Source organism: Charadrius vociferus, unplaced genomic scaffold, assembly GCF_000708025.1.
Source record: "Charadrius vociferus isolate BGI_N301 unplaced genomic scaffold, ASM70802v2 scaffold1659, whole genome shotgun sequence".
Classification (NCBI taxonomy): domain Eukaryota; kingdom Metazoa; phylum Chordata; class Aves; order Charadriiformes; family Charadriidae; genus Charadrius; species Charadrius vociferus.
In genome coordinates, this window is record NW_009650237.1 from 15,812 (window position 1) to 32,850 (window position 17,039).

At 47.4% G+C, this 17,039-nt stretch overlaps 2 protein-coding genes across 2 annotated transcripts in view; one reads left to right on the top strand and one right to left on the bottom strand.

The window, feature by feature from the left end:
• Positions 1–10,296, bottom strand: part of DEFB1 (defensin, beta 1) — a gene marked incomplete at its 3' end in the record, with an annotated part of 23,364 nt that extends 13,068 nt beyond the window's left edge. The window contains exons 1-2 of the mRNA XM_009892982.1: positions 10,224–10,296; positions 9,750–9,870 (exon numbers count right to left, since the gene is read on the bottom strand). Of these exons, the coding sequence (XP_009891284.1) occupies positions 9,750–9,870; positions 10,224–10,296 (194 nt within the window). The remainder of the gene's footprint in view (positions 1–9,749; positions 9,871–10,223) is intronic.
• A 3,396-nt stretch (positions 10,297–13,692) lies between these two features.
• The window catches only part of XKR5 (XK, Kell blood group complex subunit-related family, member 5), an 8,266-nt gene continuing 4,919 nt past the window's right edge, over positions 13,693–17,039 (top strand). The window contains exons 1-3 of the mRNA XM_009892983.1: positions 13,693–13,816; positions 15,339–15,522; positions 15,635–15,816. Coding sequence (XP_009891285.1) covers positions 13,693–13,816; positions 15,339–15,522; positions 15,635–15,816 — 490 coding nt within the window. The remainder of the gene's footprint in view (positions 13,817–15,338; positions 15,523–15,634; positions 15,817–17,039) is intronic.

A 17,039-nucleotide genomic window follows, 5' to 3' on the forward strand; every position in this document is an offset into this window, starting at 1 on the left:
CCGGCTGAAAACAGCCCAAATGTCCACCGTGTGTGTCTGTATGTTAAATAGGGACATGAAACTACCGTTCCGATCCAGATCAGAGGAACACTTTGCCCAGTGTCCTTTCTATGAGAACAGGCATCAATAGATGCCCAGGTAAGAATAAGATCAGGCAAATATATATGATGCTTCTCACACGGTCCTGGTCTTCTGCAATTCATCACAGTCTTTCCCCATCCTTATTCCCCAGAGGGCACTTCCCATCCTATTCCCACAGAGATCAACCCCGAACCGCTGGTACTTGTTTGTGCACACAGTGCCCTGCGCTCTAATTGTGCCATTTTCAGGGATGGTGTTTAAACACAGTCCCTTTTTCTGGACAATAAGGTGGATTTTGTGTTCCAGACCCTCAGCGTTACGCCACCGTTTATGGTTACACAGGTTTCTCCACCAAGCAGAAGCTACCAGCAAGCATTTCAATCTCAACTCATCATCTTCTGCCTCCCCACCCCAAGTACAAGGTCCCAAAGCAAAGGATATTTGGAGACCGTGGGCCCAGATTATTTTCTTTCTGTGTGGCTTAAGAATCTTTCATTATGAGTGGTTTGTTGTAGGGCGAGCTAAAGAGAATGTTAAGTGATTTAAGTACAAGAGTCAGCAAACTTTAATGGGGAAAATGCTGGTGCCGAATGGTATTTTGGGCTTGCCTTTAGTGCTTTCAACTCAGACTGTTTTTTTAGGGTAGCAAAGGCTCTGAATTGATGGTTGGAGCATTTGCCTGCTAATTTCACATATCATCAGTAATCTGCCGACAAGATTTGATGATAAGTGTGGAGTTTCTTTGCAGGAAACAGTTTGGCCACTTCCCAAAGGAGATAGGACACCTTCATAAGACACCAGTATCTCCTTCTATATAGCCCCTCATCTTCATTTGCACCTTACCTGCGGCTCCATGAAATACCACCAAGAGGAGAGCAAAGAGAAAGGAAAGGATTTTCATGGCAGAGGGTGGACTGGGAACTCCCGTCACTACAGAGAAAGGAGACCAAGACATTAGTAAGGGGGTTGTCCCTCCACAATTGTAGTGGGCTGAGAAGTGACACACAGAAATGTCCTTCAAGACCAAGCGTTATCTAGAAGAGGCATTACACGCTTTCTTTATAATAGTATCTACTGTCCTAAGGGTTCCCTGGAGCATACATAGGATGAAACTTCTGGCAGAAAAATACAATTTTAAATCCCCTTTTAATTACTGTCTTAATTAACCACATCATTATCCTAGGTTGGTTGATAATTTGCAATACATTGTAATAAATTCGATTTGCCTTATGGAAGTTAAAGCTGTTAATTCAGAAAGAAAAATAAGACAATTTTTGCTATATTTATACAAAAACCCAGTGTGTGTTCTCAAGTTTTTCTAATTAAAAAAATACACAAAAAGTCCCTTTACAGTTAAGTTAAAATCCAACTTCTTTCTATTCTTGCTTAGAGGCCATTGCTTTTCTTTCACCCAAAGAATTACATGACTTCCAGGATAAATTTCTGTGTGTTTGTGTTTCCCCTCAGCTCTTCCCACAGCCAACAAAAATTTTTCTCCCTTATCGATATTTGAAATCTCTAGAACTGACTCTTGGTAGACCAGAGTCACTCCACAGTTCGGGCTATAACAGTGAAATACATGAAAGATATAAAGTCTCCAGCCCATTTGAGAAGGACAGAACTTTTTAAGAGAGGCTGAATAATGAGAAGATTTGGGTCATTACCAGGTAAAAGGAGGCTCTAGGTTGGAACAGTCCTTGAATCGGTGTCAGCCACTCAGATGCATTAAGACGAAGGAGCAGAGCTTGGCTTTATGCTGTCTCTGGAGGGTGGTGAAGGATGCTTGATCTTCACAGCCTTCTGGCAGCCAATCAGACAATCCCCATGGCTTTAGGGAGGACTGGGGAGGCCCAATGAATCTTCTCCGTTACAGTCCCCCTATGAGGAACCAAGGTATCGCTTTCAAAATATTGCAGCATCCCTCCGGGAAATGGGCTGAGCTGCATGCAAACCGCCTTGGGCCACCTCCATTTGTGCAACGTGTTCGGCCACAGCAGCTGGCTCAAGGTTTCTGTGCCATACACCCTGTGCTTGCTGGCTGAGGCTTGGTGGCAGCTACTCTCCAGCACAATAAAAACAGCTATGCAGGCTGCTGTGCTCATGGATGGTCATTCTGTACAGCTCGTTTGGAAGCTGATGGTGTGTGATGGGATCCCACAGGGAAATAGAACAAGGGGTAATGGCTTCAAACTGGAAGGGGGTGGATTTAGACTAAATATTCAGAAGAAATTTTTCACTCTGAGAGTGGTAAGGCACTGGCTAAGGTTGCCCAGAGAAGTTGTGGACGCTCTGTCCCTGAAGGTGTTCAAGGCCAGGTGGGACGGGGCTTGGTGCAACCTGGTCTGGTGGGAGGTGTCCCTGCCTATGGCAGGGGGGTTGGAACTGAGTGGTCTCTAAGGTCCCTTCCAACCTAAACCATTCTGTGATTCTATGATTCTATGATTTTATGAAATGTTCCATAGTGGGGTCTGGTGGGATTTACCCAGTCCACTCAGACACCCACAGAGCAAAGGCATGTCCCTCATGCACAACTTTTTGTCCCTGTGGTATGGCAGAAAATCATGAACCTGAAGTGACCTTGAGGCTGCTCAGTTCAGGTAGGCTTCATGCCCAGCACAAGCGGCGCCAGTTGTTGTTACTCAATTTAACTGCTCCTTGAGCACAAAACTATTTGCTACTTGATGGTCATATCTCTGCTAGGGAGCTACCCCGCGCCAGGTTTATCTCCAGGCCTAAAGACAGAGTCTAGCCACGTCCGTACTATTAAACTCAGCCCCCAGCCTGGATTGGCTTCACCGAAATTGCCTTCTGGGAACCGTCTCTGGTCTCTGTCAACATCTGGAAACTGCAGGGAGAGCACAAGAGCCAAGCTTGTGCAGCTCTACGGCTAAATTATGGAAAGGTGTTGGGCCTAAGTTTGCCTTTGCTCTTGTAACTTGAAAAGAAAAGAGAAGAAAAAAAAAATAGATTTTAATATAATCCAGTCATTTGAGGGATGTGCAACGATTTCTACCTCTAGGTATTAATTTTGCCTTCTGCAGCAGCGCGCTTCAGGTTTTGATGAGGGTAGTCGCATGCATCTGAGTGTTATTAATGAACTGGCCAGTTATTCCATTTACCAAATAAATCCCAGCAGGGAATTTCTCCTTAAACGCCCACAGCTCTCTAGTGGGGAATCAGAGGTTTCGTATTAATTCCTTAGAAATGTGAAAAATATGTCACCATAAAAAGAAAAAAATAAAAATCCTCAGCTGGAATTAGGTTAAAAAGAACTGCAGTAAATGGAAAGTCACTGCTTCTCTGGAAATTCAGAAAGAGGGTTAATGAGCTGTCATTTATATTACATCATTTCTGCTGTTGAAAGGGAAAATTTGGAGAGTTCTCTCTGTTTTGATTAAGAACATGAAAAAGGTCTGCAACGGGGAATGGTAGGAAAAAAAGCAAGAAAATAAAACAGAAATCTAATAGTTATAAATAAAAAAGAAAAAAAAAAGGAAAAGGTGGGTTGGATTTTTTTTTAATTTTGCACTAAAAAATTTACAGTACTAACTACGTGCACCATATGTAAGACATTTTAAGCCACCTCTATTTATGGAAATCATTACTAGAACTATCCCAACAATGTGATGTTTTAAATCTTCTTTTTTACTTTCCCTCACCCTGGTTTCCCAGGGACCTTCCCCTTTGGTATGAGCCATGGTCGGCTTGAACAAGCAACAGATGTTGGGTGAAGTTGTCAGATGTGGGCAGCAGTTTGTATTTATTCTTCTGTATCTTGTGCTGTTGTTGGTCTATCTTCTCAAGGAGATACTGGAGAAACAACTGATGTCTTCCATATTTCAAGGGTTAGGCATAAGGACAGTCATGTGCTTGGATGTTCCACATACCACACACCTGGAAAGGAACTGCAAGGCTACACCAGTTTTTCTCAATTAATTTGAAGGGTCAGAAAATGCAGCTTATCATCTCCCCTTGAGCAGGGTGGTGCCACCAGGCTGAGGTACAGAGGGACAAAAGACAAGGAAAAGCAGTTTTTGGGTGCCTCACAGAACCCCAAAGCATGTGTCCAACACGGTGCTGCAAATGCACCTCCCATGCTCTGCAATGCCCATAGGCAGAGCTTGGCCACAAGCTCAGGGGCAGATATATAGGTTGTGCAATCCTTCACTAGAGGAGACAGAATCATAGAATTGTCTAGGTTGGAAGGGACCTTGAAGACCATGGAGTCCAACCACCAGCCTAACACTGCAACACCCGCCACGAAACCATGTCCCTCAGCACCACATCTTCACGTCTTTTAAATATTTCCAGGGATGGTGACTCCACCACTTCCCTGGGCAGCCTGTTCCAGTGTTCGATAACCCTGCTGTCTTACAGAGCAGGCTCCTGGACCTCTGCGATATTGCCAGTCAAGGATAAAGCGATCTCTGCCTCAACAAAATCTGTAGCAGATTTTCCAGTGTGCCTCTCAGGTAGAAAAGAGGAGAAAGTCTCCTTCTGCCTGAAGTTTCTGGTGCCCAGCAGGATTAGACCATGGGACCATTTGGCAATGGGATAGCAAGAAGAGGAAGGCTGGAAGATCACAACCATTTCCTTTTGGTGAGTCTTTCCATGCTCAGCCATGGATGGATTTTGATCTGCCCGATGTCAGAAGCTGGTGCAATGATTTCAGCAGAGTTTTTTCTCATTTACACCTCTCAGCATAGTGAGGAGCAGAATACGGTCTAAAACTGTAGAAGACATCGCTCTGGTTACATTTGCCATTTTAGCTTCGATATTATTTGCTCCTGATCTCTCTCCAAATGCGGAGGTTTTTACAGACCTTGAGGCTAACTTAGTTGAGGTTAAAGCTTTCTTTGCTGCCTGCCCTGGGCCTGCTGCAGTTTCTGCACCACCAAAAGCGTGAAGCCATGGCTTAGGTCCTGTGAGTGTTGAGTCTGTCAACACTCAGGTGTCACAGTTGACACAACAGGAACTTACCTGGGTAACAATTCTGCAAAGCAAAGCCGTCTGATGAGAGATAAGCCAGAGAGCATCTGAATTAATTAAATAGTTAATTAATTGAGTATGGGAAGGATTTCAGCCTCCCAACAAAAGCCATAGCCCATAGAGGCTTGCATCAATGGGCACCCAGCCCATAAAAGCTCTGGGATGTGTGAGCAATCCCCACCGGGGTGTTTTCCAGAGGTTTCTCCATGAGAAAGCTCTCAGTAGCTGAAGTCCCCACTGTCACCTTTGCACAGGCGGTGCCATCAAGCAGATCAGGCCACGGGCTCTTCCAAGGGCTGCACATAGAATCATAGAATTGCTGAGGTTGGTAGGGACCTTTAAGATCATCAAGTCCAACCATTAACCTACCCTGACAAAACCACTTCTAAACCATGTCCCCAAGTACCACATCTACCCTTTTTTTAAACACCTCCAGGGATGGTGAATCCACCCCCTCCCTGGGCAGCCTCTTCCAATGTTTGATAACCCTTTCAGTGAAAAAATGTTTCCTAATATCCAATCTAAACCTCGCCTAGCTTGAACCCATTTCCTCTCGTCCTATCACTTGTCACCAGGGAGAAGACATCAGCCCCCCTGCCCGAAAGGTCTCCCCTCAGCCTCCTCTTCTCCAGGCTAAACAACCCCAGTTGCCTCACAGCTCATAACTGAGGAGAAAAATGGTTTGCAGATCCATTGCTTGCAATTAAACACCACAGCCACCGGCCTGGCTCCAGACACTGCTCATCATCCCTCACCTCTCCCTGGATGCTGTTTTTCCTTCTTCTTTGCAACGCCTTCCCATGGCATCTCTTTGCTTCTCTTTGTCTTCTCTTCCCTGCAGTTCAGGAGGAGCGTGTGAGCCTGGACACTATCTGTGATCAAATCCTCCCATTTTGCCCCAGTATCCAGAATTGCAAAAGCAGGGACACTGCAGGGGACGTCCTTGCCTATCCTTTCAAGACCCACTGAAATTTGTCTAATCCTTTCTGGGCCTGCTGGTGTTTTCTACCTCCACACCTTCCTGTGCCAGCAACGTCCAGAAATTCACTGCCCATGTTCAGCAACTTTATTTCTATTATAGTCTTTACCACCTTTGTTTGGACAGAAGAGAGTGCTGAGCTACTGCGTACCCCCCCTAAGTGCCCCCCCCCCCAGTCCTTTCCCAACAAGGACCCCCCTAATGGTGTCCTGCTTTTCAGGCAGTTACTGACGTTTCTATTATCAGTTCAGGCGCCTGTTGCAAAGACATCTTCCCTTTCCTTTTTCGCCCTCTTTCCTACCCGCATCTGGCCTGCCCCGTTTTATGGGAGTTGCCATTCTCCTCTGCCAGCCTTTTTTTCACCACCGAGCTCTTCCCTTCCAGAGCCTCCCTTGACTTGCCCTTCGTGCCCTGCAGGGATTTTTCTTAGACCTCTTTGTTTTCTTTCCCAGTCGAAGCAAATATTTTGCTGAGGTTTCTAGCACAGCCTTTTTTAACACCTTTCAGGCTGCCTGCAGGCGTCTCGCTCCTCTGGATTGCTCCTGTTGGTGCTTTTCTTTCCTCCTATTTGCTTTTTTTTGAGGTTAAATATTCACACATTGACTGTATTTTGTACCACAACATGGTTAAGCTTAATTGCACCGTGGTCATTTTTACCGAGCAGCTGTCTCACAAACAACTTTTGAATTAGGTCTATTGCACCACTCGCAACCAAATCCAGGAAGGCAGCTCTTCTTGTGGGTGCCAGGACTGGTTGTTCTAAGAATCACCCTTTTAGGGCAACAAAAAATTTGAGCCCTGCATCTCTTAACATCATCCATGATCACATCTCACAACCGCTCTGCTGCATCGCCTCGAGCAGGGGAATGATCTGCAAAAGATGTGACTCGCTGTCTGGGTCCATCCGGGAAGGACTATTGCTTAAACCCTTCTGTATGGTGTTGAGAAATGTTTGCAGCTGGGGTGTGTAGCAAAACACAGGTTGAAACTGGTGCACACAGGTAGCTCAACACGTGAGGGCCAGCTGGGTCCATGTGATACCATCTGTAGGCAAGCCAGGACTCCCTTTGCCTCCACTACCTCCTCTCCTCTCCACGGGGGCAGTGCTCATTGGGGAACACGGTTCTGCAGGTGGTTTTGATGCTCCTCATTGTTCCTGTCCACCCGATGAGTAAAGCATGGACTGTCCAGCTCCCCAGTCTTGTTGGGCTTCACTGAGCCTCAGACTGGGAACCCCCTTCAAACGATGAAGGCATTTCCAGATCAGTATAGCCCCGACTCTCACATTATCCATGTTTTCCATTGAGCAAATCTTCCCCGAGTTCTGTGAAGAGGTTTTTCCGTGCCTGCCCCGTGATACCCGTGACATGGCTATTCAGATTTCTGGGATGTGGTGGCCATCAATCATCCTCTATGCCAAAGGATCAGTTGCCCCCCAGTTGTTGGTCACAATTAACAATGGTTTTGCATGCTGTATTGTTAATAACGCCTGAGTTTATTTTCAAAGGACATAAACAATGTAGGACGTCAGAGCACAACTCCCAGGATCTTTCCACTCCTCCTGGCTGTGGGTGACCAGGAGACAATGACCTTCCTGACACTTCCCCATTCTGCGCTCCGGTTTCTTCATCAGTGCAATGTGAGTAGCAATTCTTGCATACTCTGTAAAGCTCTTCATTTCCTAATTGCAATGATTATACAACCGCTGAGGAGTCTTATTTATTATTCCTGAAAGCCAGCCCTGTGACAGAGTCACTGCAACTTTTTGGCATATCACCAAATACCTGCTTTTTGCTATTATTTTTTCTTATTCCTGAACAAAAAGGGTTAAAATTAATCCCAGGTGGATTAATTACAACAGCAGGTAACTTCTGTTTGCTTGGCTATCTCCTACGGGTGGTGCAAGCCTCAGTTCACGAGTACAAAGGACTTCCAAATCGCGAGATGGAAGGAGTGATTAAGGTTCGAATGGCACCTTTGGGCTTGGAGAGCTTGATTATTATTAACGATTTTGTTTCTTTGGTGGTGGGCATGTGCTATGCAATGATGTCAGCTGCAGTGCGTTTGCAGGACTGACCTGTGCCTGGAGAAGCTGCTACACCAAAAGCAGTGGAGGGTAATCAAACCTCCTCTTGACTTAGGAGATGACCTAGGAAACCTTTCCCAGGTTTGGGAGCTGCCTGCCGATGAGATGTGGCTGGATGTAAGACCCACAGGACCTAGGCCTTAGACCTCAGGAACCGGGGGGTTCAAAACGCTCCTCACCGATTAGCTGTTTAAAGCGCTTTGTGTTTTTACTCATGCTTTATTAGATATTTACACAACTCAAATAGTTGGTGAACCACAGCCTCTTCGGACACAGCGAATATGTGTTAGGGGAGAGAAAAAGAGCAGATTGCTTCAATACTGGAAGTTTTAGGTGTTTTGTAGAACCTGTAAGAGAGCAGCAGAACATCCCTGAAGACTTCAGTTTCCAGCCCTTGCTGTATCACAATAGAGGTCAAATGAGAGTTGACCAGAGCTTCTCTCCAGAATAAGGTCTGAATCAGCCAGATGTCCTCTGAGAACCTGGACAGATGACCGAGCCAGGACAACATCATCTGAGGATACAGGATGGGAAAGGTGGAAGATGAAAGACCTTCTCTTGACATGATTATAAGCGGATATGGGAAATAAATCGCCTAATGGAAGAGAAAAGGGGTCCCACAGGGAAGATGGGAAAAGGAGGGTTATATTTCACATTTACCCATCTGTTCAGGAAAGACAGCCATTGTGCGTGGGGAAGGTGGGCAAGTTAGCAGACATTGGCCAAGGTACTTCTAAATATTACATTGGCAGGAGCAACTCAGTGCCCCAGGGGAGGGAGAAGGTCTGGCCGGAGGAGCTGAGACCTCACCATGCAGGACCTGGCTGGTGAGGGTGAAGGCAGACAGACAAATCACAGGCAAGGAGAAGGTGAGGATAGAAAGCAGTGGTGTCCCTGCCCTGCACCCCTTTGGCCTGTGGCAGGTGAAAAGGGCAACGTGGAAGTCCAAGAGCTGGAGGAAGGTCCCAGGGGGGCTGCACTGTCAGCTCTGAGCCTTGCCTAGCACCTGCCCTCCACACCTCACCCCTCCATGGGCTCAACCAAGGTGAAGCAGCAGGGCCATAACAGGGAGCCCCTTCCCAACTAAACTTCTTCGGTGGTTGGAAATCGGCCTTGTGCTCTCCCCTTGGGACACCAGGGTGGCAACCAAGGACATCAGGGCTCCATGGGTGGCTGCCACAGGAGAGCATATGGGATGGGTGAGGTCTGCTGTGGTATCTCAGCATCACATGGGACACATCACACTCTCCCCCACTACAAGGAGGAAATGTGCCTGATTCCCACCACAAACCACCCTTGGCAGGGAGAGGAGAGGAGCTACCCAGTTTCAGGCTGTCAGTTCAACCCTGCCTTGGTGACAGCGGAAGGACAGGGTCCAGTGGATGAGGAGGTGCCACAGAGTGATTTCCCAGGTGTGGATACATGAGTGAAGAGCAGACACATGACCACATGCTTCCACCAGCTACTTCCACCAGTAACTTCCACCAGCTCTGAGGAAAGACAGCACCAAACCCAACACGTACTCACATAAAGAAGGACAATACCGCACTACTGCTGCCACTGCTAACGATGCTCCCAACGCTACCAGCCGCTGCACGGACCGCAGAGGGTCACCATAAGGGCCTGCAACACTTTGCCAGTCCATTGTAGCAGGTACCGGTGGCTCTCTTAAACAAGGGACACAGCAGGAACGAACACTCGCCCTTGGTCTTCCGACACGTCACAGTGTCTGACACTGGAATTGAGAAAAAGAGCTGGTAAGCATCTTTCTTTGTATTTGCACACCTGTTCCCATGTTCGCAACATCTCCACCTGTAGATAGTGCAGATGGCATCTCCGTGAGATGGTCAACCTGCTGTTGAGTTTTGCGGTGATGTCCAAAAGCACTCGTGAGTTCTGCAGAGGGGCACCGCTCTCTCCCCTTGGCACTGGAACGGCTAACTGGAGTTTTCCCAGTGCTAGGCAGGCGGGTTCAACGCCACGTACCGCCACATCAGCTCCACGTGTATCACAAGTTCCTTCCTCATTTACAGAATCGCTCCCCATTTCCCAAACACAAAAATGCCCCTTCGTTGTATCTACACTTACCTGCAGCAGCCTGGGACACCGCGGGGAAAAGAAGAAGAAGCAGGATAAGTATCTTCGTGGCTTTTGTTGACATTGTGGAACTCCACCACAAAGCTGCTGAGACCAAGAGGCACTGCGAGAAGAAGGAACTAACCTGTATTTATAAGGCTTTGATGAGTGCAATCTGCAGGGATTTAGCAATCCTATTTGGACCCAAATAATATATTTAAAGGACGCACATTGCAACCTCTAATTACAAACGCTTCTGTGGGTAGATACCACTGCATGTCCCCGCCCTGAGAGGAATTATCCTCTTAACACTAGCACCTGCTGGCTCCCGTGTCCTGATCCAAAGCACCGTCTCCTCCAGGAGCAGCCCCAACAGGCAGATGTTTCAGCAACTGTTTGTTCAGAGCGATGACCATGAGCACAGGACCCACTTCACCTCAAGGTATTCGCTCGCTCAAATCTTAATACGATGCATCTTTGCCTCCAGAAATCCAGATTCTGCACAGAAAGGAATATTTTAGTCCCAACAGGAGATTGCCCAAAGCCACGTGGAGACTGAATGTTGGAGCGTGTCCAGAGAAGGGCAACGAAGCTGGTGAGGGGTCTGGAGGACAAGTCTTATAAGGAACGACTGAGGGAACTGGAGATGTTTAGCCTGGAGAACAGGAGGCTGAGGGGAGACCTTATCACTCTCTACAGCTACCTGAAAGGAGGGGGTAGAGAAGTGGGGGCTGATCTCTTCTCCCTGGTGTCAAGTGATAGGATGAGAGGAAATGGGTTCAAGTTATGTCAGGGGAGGTTTAGATTGGATATTAGGAAACATTTTTTCACTGAAAGGGTTATCAAACATTGGAAGAGGCTGCCCTGGGAGGGGTGGATTTGCCGTCCCTGGAGGTGTTTAAAAAAAGGGTAGATGTGGTACTTGGGGACATGGTTTAGAAGTGGTTTTGTCAGATTAGGTTAATGGTTGGACTTGATGATCTTAAAGGTCCCTTCCAACCTCAGCAATTCTATGATTCTATGATTCTATGAATCCAGAATGAGCCCCACCAAGATATTGTTAGACCTCTCTGTGTGCAGGTCCAGCAGCACAGCAAACAAGTCTCTGCAACTTCTCACGCTCCCACTTCAAGAGGGGATTAAAATACGAGAAGGCGCAGCAGGAAGTCCCCAAAAATCACCTGAAGGTCGGAGAAACAGCTTGGCGTGGAGGACCTGGAGGACCTTCATCTGCTAAGATGGCTAAATGCAATAGAGGTGACTTCCCCATCCTCTACTTGTAGCTTCGTTGGAGACCTGAGGGTTTTTTTCTTAAGCAAGAGCAGCTCCTGGGCGCTGAAACTCAGCCGAGAAAAGTGCAGCCAAACCGGTGGCTGGATGGCAGCCAGAGCAACTGGGAGCTGGCAGTGAAACTGGGGAGGGTGACTCGCTCTGGGAATATCTTCTGGAAGGCTTTCCGGCTTTAGTCCTTCCCTGCTTGGCATTGTTTCGGGGTGGTAATGGCACGTCTCGTGTGGCATGGGAATTTATTCCTGGCTTGGCACAAAGCCTTTGGGCAGGAGGAGGGACCGATTTTGTCAGCAGTCACGTTGAGACGGAGAAAAGGCTGTCGAGGCACCTCGAACCCTTGCAACGTCCTCACTGCTGGAGCTGCCAGCAAAGACTTGTTGCTTCGACAGCCCACCTTCAGCTTTGGAAGAGCCTTCGGTGCCCGTTAGAGGCTTCATTGTGCTTTGCATGCAAAAAAGTTGGGTTTTCTAGGAACGGGCCATTTGGCAACCGTGGTATTTGTTGCAGTATCAACTGTGGAGGACAAGGCTTGGAGACAGCCAGGACTGAGCTTCACTTGGCTCCACAGCCTTATTTACACCCCTGACTTTATTAACATGCTTCACTGGAGCCAGGCACAACGAATTAACATTGTTAGTTAATGAAACACTTTACTGAATAGGGACACGGCAGCGGGACAAGAGGAACAGTAGGCTCTCCCTTCCACCCCTGACTTCTTTAACCCACTTGCTACCAAATCCAAACGCCGGAGCTGAAGTTGCAAGGATGCAACGTTCTCACGCGCTTGGTCAAAACTAGTGCTGGAGACCAAGCGGAACCCCTGGTGATGCTGCCTCAAGGAGGGACAATCAGGCAATGACACCTCTGAGCAGTTTGGCTTCCCTGCCACCAGCACGTCCACGGCCCCAAGCACAAACGGGATATGTAGTGATAGGACAAGGGGGAATGGCTTTAAACTGGAAGAAGGGAGATTTAGATTAAATATTAGGAAGAAATTTTTCACTTTAAGGGTGATAAGGGACTGGCCGAGGTTGCCCAGAGAAGTTGTTGAGGCCCCATCCCTGGAGGTGTTCAAGGCCAGGTTGGACAGGGCTCGAAGCAACCTGGGCTGGTGGGAGGTGTCCCTGCCCATGGCAGGGGGGTTGGAACTTGGTGATCTTTAAAGTCCCTTCCAACCCAAACCATTCTGTGATTTGATGATTTAGTTCATCGCTTACATACAAATATCGAAGAAGGGCATTATAGAGCATGTCAGGGACAGGCAAAACGTACTGGGGACCTATAGAGAACGCTGGAAACCGAGCTTTTGTACTTCAGAAAGTCCCCACTGAACGGATGAGAAACATTGCTCCCATTAAGCAGCAGAGTCCAGGCTTTGTTCCCAAGGTTGCAAAGAAACCAGCTAAAATTTCAAAAAGTGACAGCAAATGCGTGACAGCCCCCAAACACCCGCGCATCCCGGCGTACAAAGCTTTGGGAGCTTCCTGCGTGGCTCTGCAAAAGCAGCGACAAAACCCTAGATGATATTTGGACCTAATTAAAAAAACCCTTCATGGTCTTTCCTGTAGCGACTTCCTGAGGATTTATTTTCTAAAAAGCACGTGCTTCTCAGGGGATGGAGTCTGAAGGGCTGGAGATCGGGGAAAAAAGCAGATAGGACACGTCTCTGGACACACAAGGACACCCGTGATCACCAGCGGTTGGGATCACATTTCACAAAGGTTTAATTTCTTGGGTTGGCGGGGGGATGACACACAACCAAATTAATTTATGGCTCTGTGAACATCATGTCCCGGCTGCCACCTAGTGCTCATCCCAGCGATGGATGGACATCACTTGGGCATCGTGCATGGGGACATCGGGACGGGCTTGTGCAGGTGCATAACAACCTGGGGGACATTAGAATGGGCTTCTGCGAGTGCACAACAACCTGGAGGACATTGAGATGGGCTTATGCAGATGCACAACAACCTGGGGGGACATCAGGATGGGCTTGTGCAACAGCACAAGAACACATGGACATCGGGGTGGGTTTGTGGAGGTGCACAAGAAACTGGGGACCATCAGAACATACTTGTGCAAGTGCACAGCAACCTCGGGGACTTCAGGATGGGCTTGTGCAGGCGCAGGAAAACCTGGGGACCATCAGGATGGACTTGTGTAGGCGTAGGAGAACCTGGGGACCATCAGGATGGACCTGTGCAAGCCGGCAACAACCTGTGGGACACGGGGACGGGCCCTGTGCAAATGCACGACGACCCCAGGGGTCTCGGGTTGGTGCCACCTGTGTGGCCGCAAGACGCCGAAGACCCCCCGTGACGCAAGCGGCATGACGTGAAGAAAGCGGCGTGAAGAAAGCGGCATGACGTAACATAGCCCGGCGGGAGAGAAGCGCGGCGGAGGAGGGGGGAGGGACACTTGGGGAGGGGACCGGTTTGCAGCATTTTAATTTGAAGAATTGAATATTTTTAAAGCTATTTTGTTTACTTATTTATTTATTTGCAGCATTTTAATTTGAAGAATTGAATATTTTTAAAGCTATTTTGTTTACTTATTTATTTATTTGCAGCATTTTAATTTGAAGAATTGAATATTTTTAAAGCTATTTTGTTTACTTATTTATTTATTTGCAGCATTTTAATTTGAAGAATTGAATATTTTTAAAGCTATTTTGTTTACTTATTTATTTATTTGCAGCATTTTAATTTGAAGAATTGAATATTTTTAAAGCTATTTTGTTTACTTATTTATTTATTTGCAGCATTTTAATTTGAAGAATTGAATATTTTTAAAGCTATTTTGTTTACTTATTTATTTATTTGCAGCATTTTAATTTGAAGAATTGAATATTTTTAAAGCTATTTTGTTTACTTATTTATTTATTTGCAGCATTTTAATTTGAAGAATTGAATATTTTTAAAGCTATTTTGTTTACTTATTTATTTATTTGCAGCATTTTAATTTGAAGAATTGAATATTTTTAAAGCTATTTTGTTTACTTATTTATTTATTTGCAGCATTTTAATTTGAAGAATTGAATATTTTTAAAGCTATTTTGTTTACTTATTTATTTATTTGCAGCATTTTAATTTGAAGAATTGAATATTTTTAAAGCTATTTTGTTTACTTATTTATTTATTTGCAGCATTTTAATTTGAAGAATTGAATATTTTTAAAGCTATTTTGTTTACTTATTTATTTATTTGCAGCATTTTAATTTGAAGAATTGAATATTTTTAAAGCTATTTTGTTTACTTATTTATTTATTTGCAGCATTTTAATTTGAAGAATTGAATATTTTTAAAGCTATTTTGTTTACTTATTTATTTATTTGCAGCATTTTAATTTGAAGAATTGAATATTTTTAAAGCTATTTTGTTTACTTATTTATTTATTTGCAGCATTTTAATTTGAAGAATTGAACAGTTTTAAAGCTATTTTGTTTACTTATTTATTTATTTGCAGCATTTTAATTTGAAGAATTGAACAGTTTTAAAGCTATTTTGTTTACTTATTTATTTATTTGCAGCATTTTAATTTGAAGAATTGAATATTTTTAAAGCTATTTTGTTTACTTATTTATTTATTTGGAGCGTGAGCGCTCATTATCAGAGGGCCCTTCTCCAGGCCAGCCCCCTCAGTGGCGATGGCTGTGCCACCACTGACAAGCTACCGGGAAGCCGGCGGCCGGAGATAAGAGGAGGACTAAGGACTTCACACACACCCCTCCTCATTGACTGGGAGATGAATTTGGGATGGGCTGTGGGTACCGCCCATCAGTCACAGGGTGTGGGTGGCTGTGGCATCCCTCAGCAGTGCCTCTCTGACATTTTCCAGGGCTCTGCGCCATCATCCACTACCTGGTCCGTGGGCAACTGGGCTGGTTGGGGCTGACCATCGCCTGCGTGGTGCCCGGCTACACGGCTCAGCTCCTCAGCATCCTCTGGTTCAGGGCGGACGGCCACCCACTCAACTCCTGGCTCCTGGTGCTCCATCTCCTGCAGCTGGGCCTCTGGAAGCGGTGAGAGATGCTCCCCATGGTTCATCCGGCCACCCCACCCACCCCCAACCCAGTTGGCAGTTCCAAACCTGCCAAAACCAGGGTGGACATGCCATCACGGTGACTCTTGCAGGTACTGGGATGTTTTGCGGTTGGCGGCAAAGACGGGTGGCAGTGCCCGTGCCGGGCAGGGGCTGGCGCAGCACGGGGATGTGTGTGTGCTGCGGCTCCTGGAAGCCCTGCTGCAGAGCCTCCCTCCCCTCCTGCTGCAGGCCTACGTCGTCGTGGCCGTCGAGCCAGCGGGCTTCGTCCCCGGTGAGCAGGGAGTTCCCAGGAGGATGCTGAGTTGCAGAGGGGTGATGCATTTGGGTGGGGGATGCATGTGCCCAGCTGGGGGGGCGCAGGGCAGGCTCTGCATCTGCAAAGAAGCTGGGAAGTCCCAGTGCAAAGCAGCAGGGACAAATCATAGAATCACAGAATGGTTTGGGTTGGAAGGGACCTTGAAGATCATCAAGTTCCAACCCCCCCTGCCATGGGCAGGGACACCTCCCACCAGCCCAGGTTGCCCAAGGCCACGTCCAACCTGGCCTTGAACACCTCCAGGGATGGGGCAGACACAGCTGCTCAGGGCAACCTGGGCCAGTGCCTCACCACCCTCACAGGAAAGAATTTCTTCCTAAGATCTAATCTAAATCTCCCCTCTTCCAGTTTAAAACCATCACCCCTCATCCTGTGGCTCCACTCCCTTATCAAGAGTCCCTCCCCAGCTCTCCTGGAGCCCCTTTAGGTACTGGAAGTGGTTCTAAGGTCTCTGTGGAGCCCTCTCTTCTCCAGGCTGAAGCCCCGCAACTCTCCCAGCCTGTCCTCCCAGCAGAGGGGCTCCCCCTCTCTGATCATCTTCACAGCTTCCTTTGGACCTGCTCCAACAGGTCCATGTCCTTCTTATGTTGGTGGCCCCCAAGCTGGAGGCACTACTGCAATGGGGGTCTCCCCAGAGTGCAGCAGAGGAGCACTTACCCCCCTTGCCCTGCTGGCCACACTGCTGGGGATGCAGCCCGGGATGCCGGGGGCTCTCTGGGCTGACAGACCACATTGCCGGCTCAGGTTGAGCTTCTCATCCACCAACACCCCCAAGTCCTTCTCCTCAGGGCTGCTCTCCATCCATTCTCCACCCAGCCTGGATTTGTGCTTGGGGTTGCCCCGACCCACGTGCAGGACCTTGCACTTGGCTTTGTTGAACTCCCTGGCAAGACAGTGCCGTGACTGGGTTTGAACCCAACACATGTTCCGATTGATGGTCCAGCCCTAATCACAGTGCCGTGCTGAGCATTTAGGGTTTTGGGGCTGCTTTGTAGAAAAGGTGAACTTTCAGGCGTGCAAAGGGAGACATTGGGGTGTGTGGAGTCACGGTGTGCTCAAGGTCCTGCTCAAATCAGTGTCAGTCTCTGGTCCGGTCGCAGTGACCAGACATGGATCGGCCGTGCCACTGCAAAGCTCTGCCTGTGGCGGAGAGCGGTCAGAGGATTTAAGATGCCGAG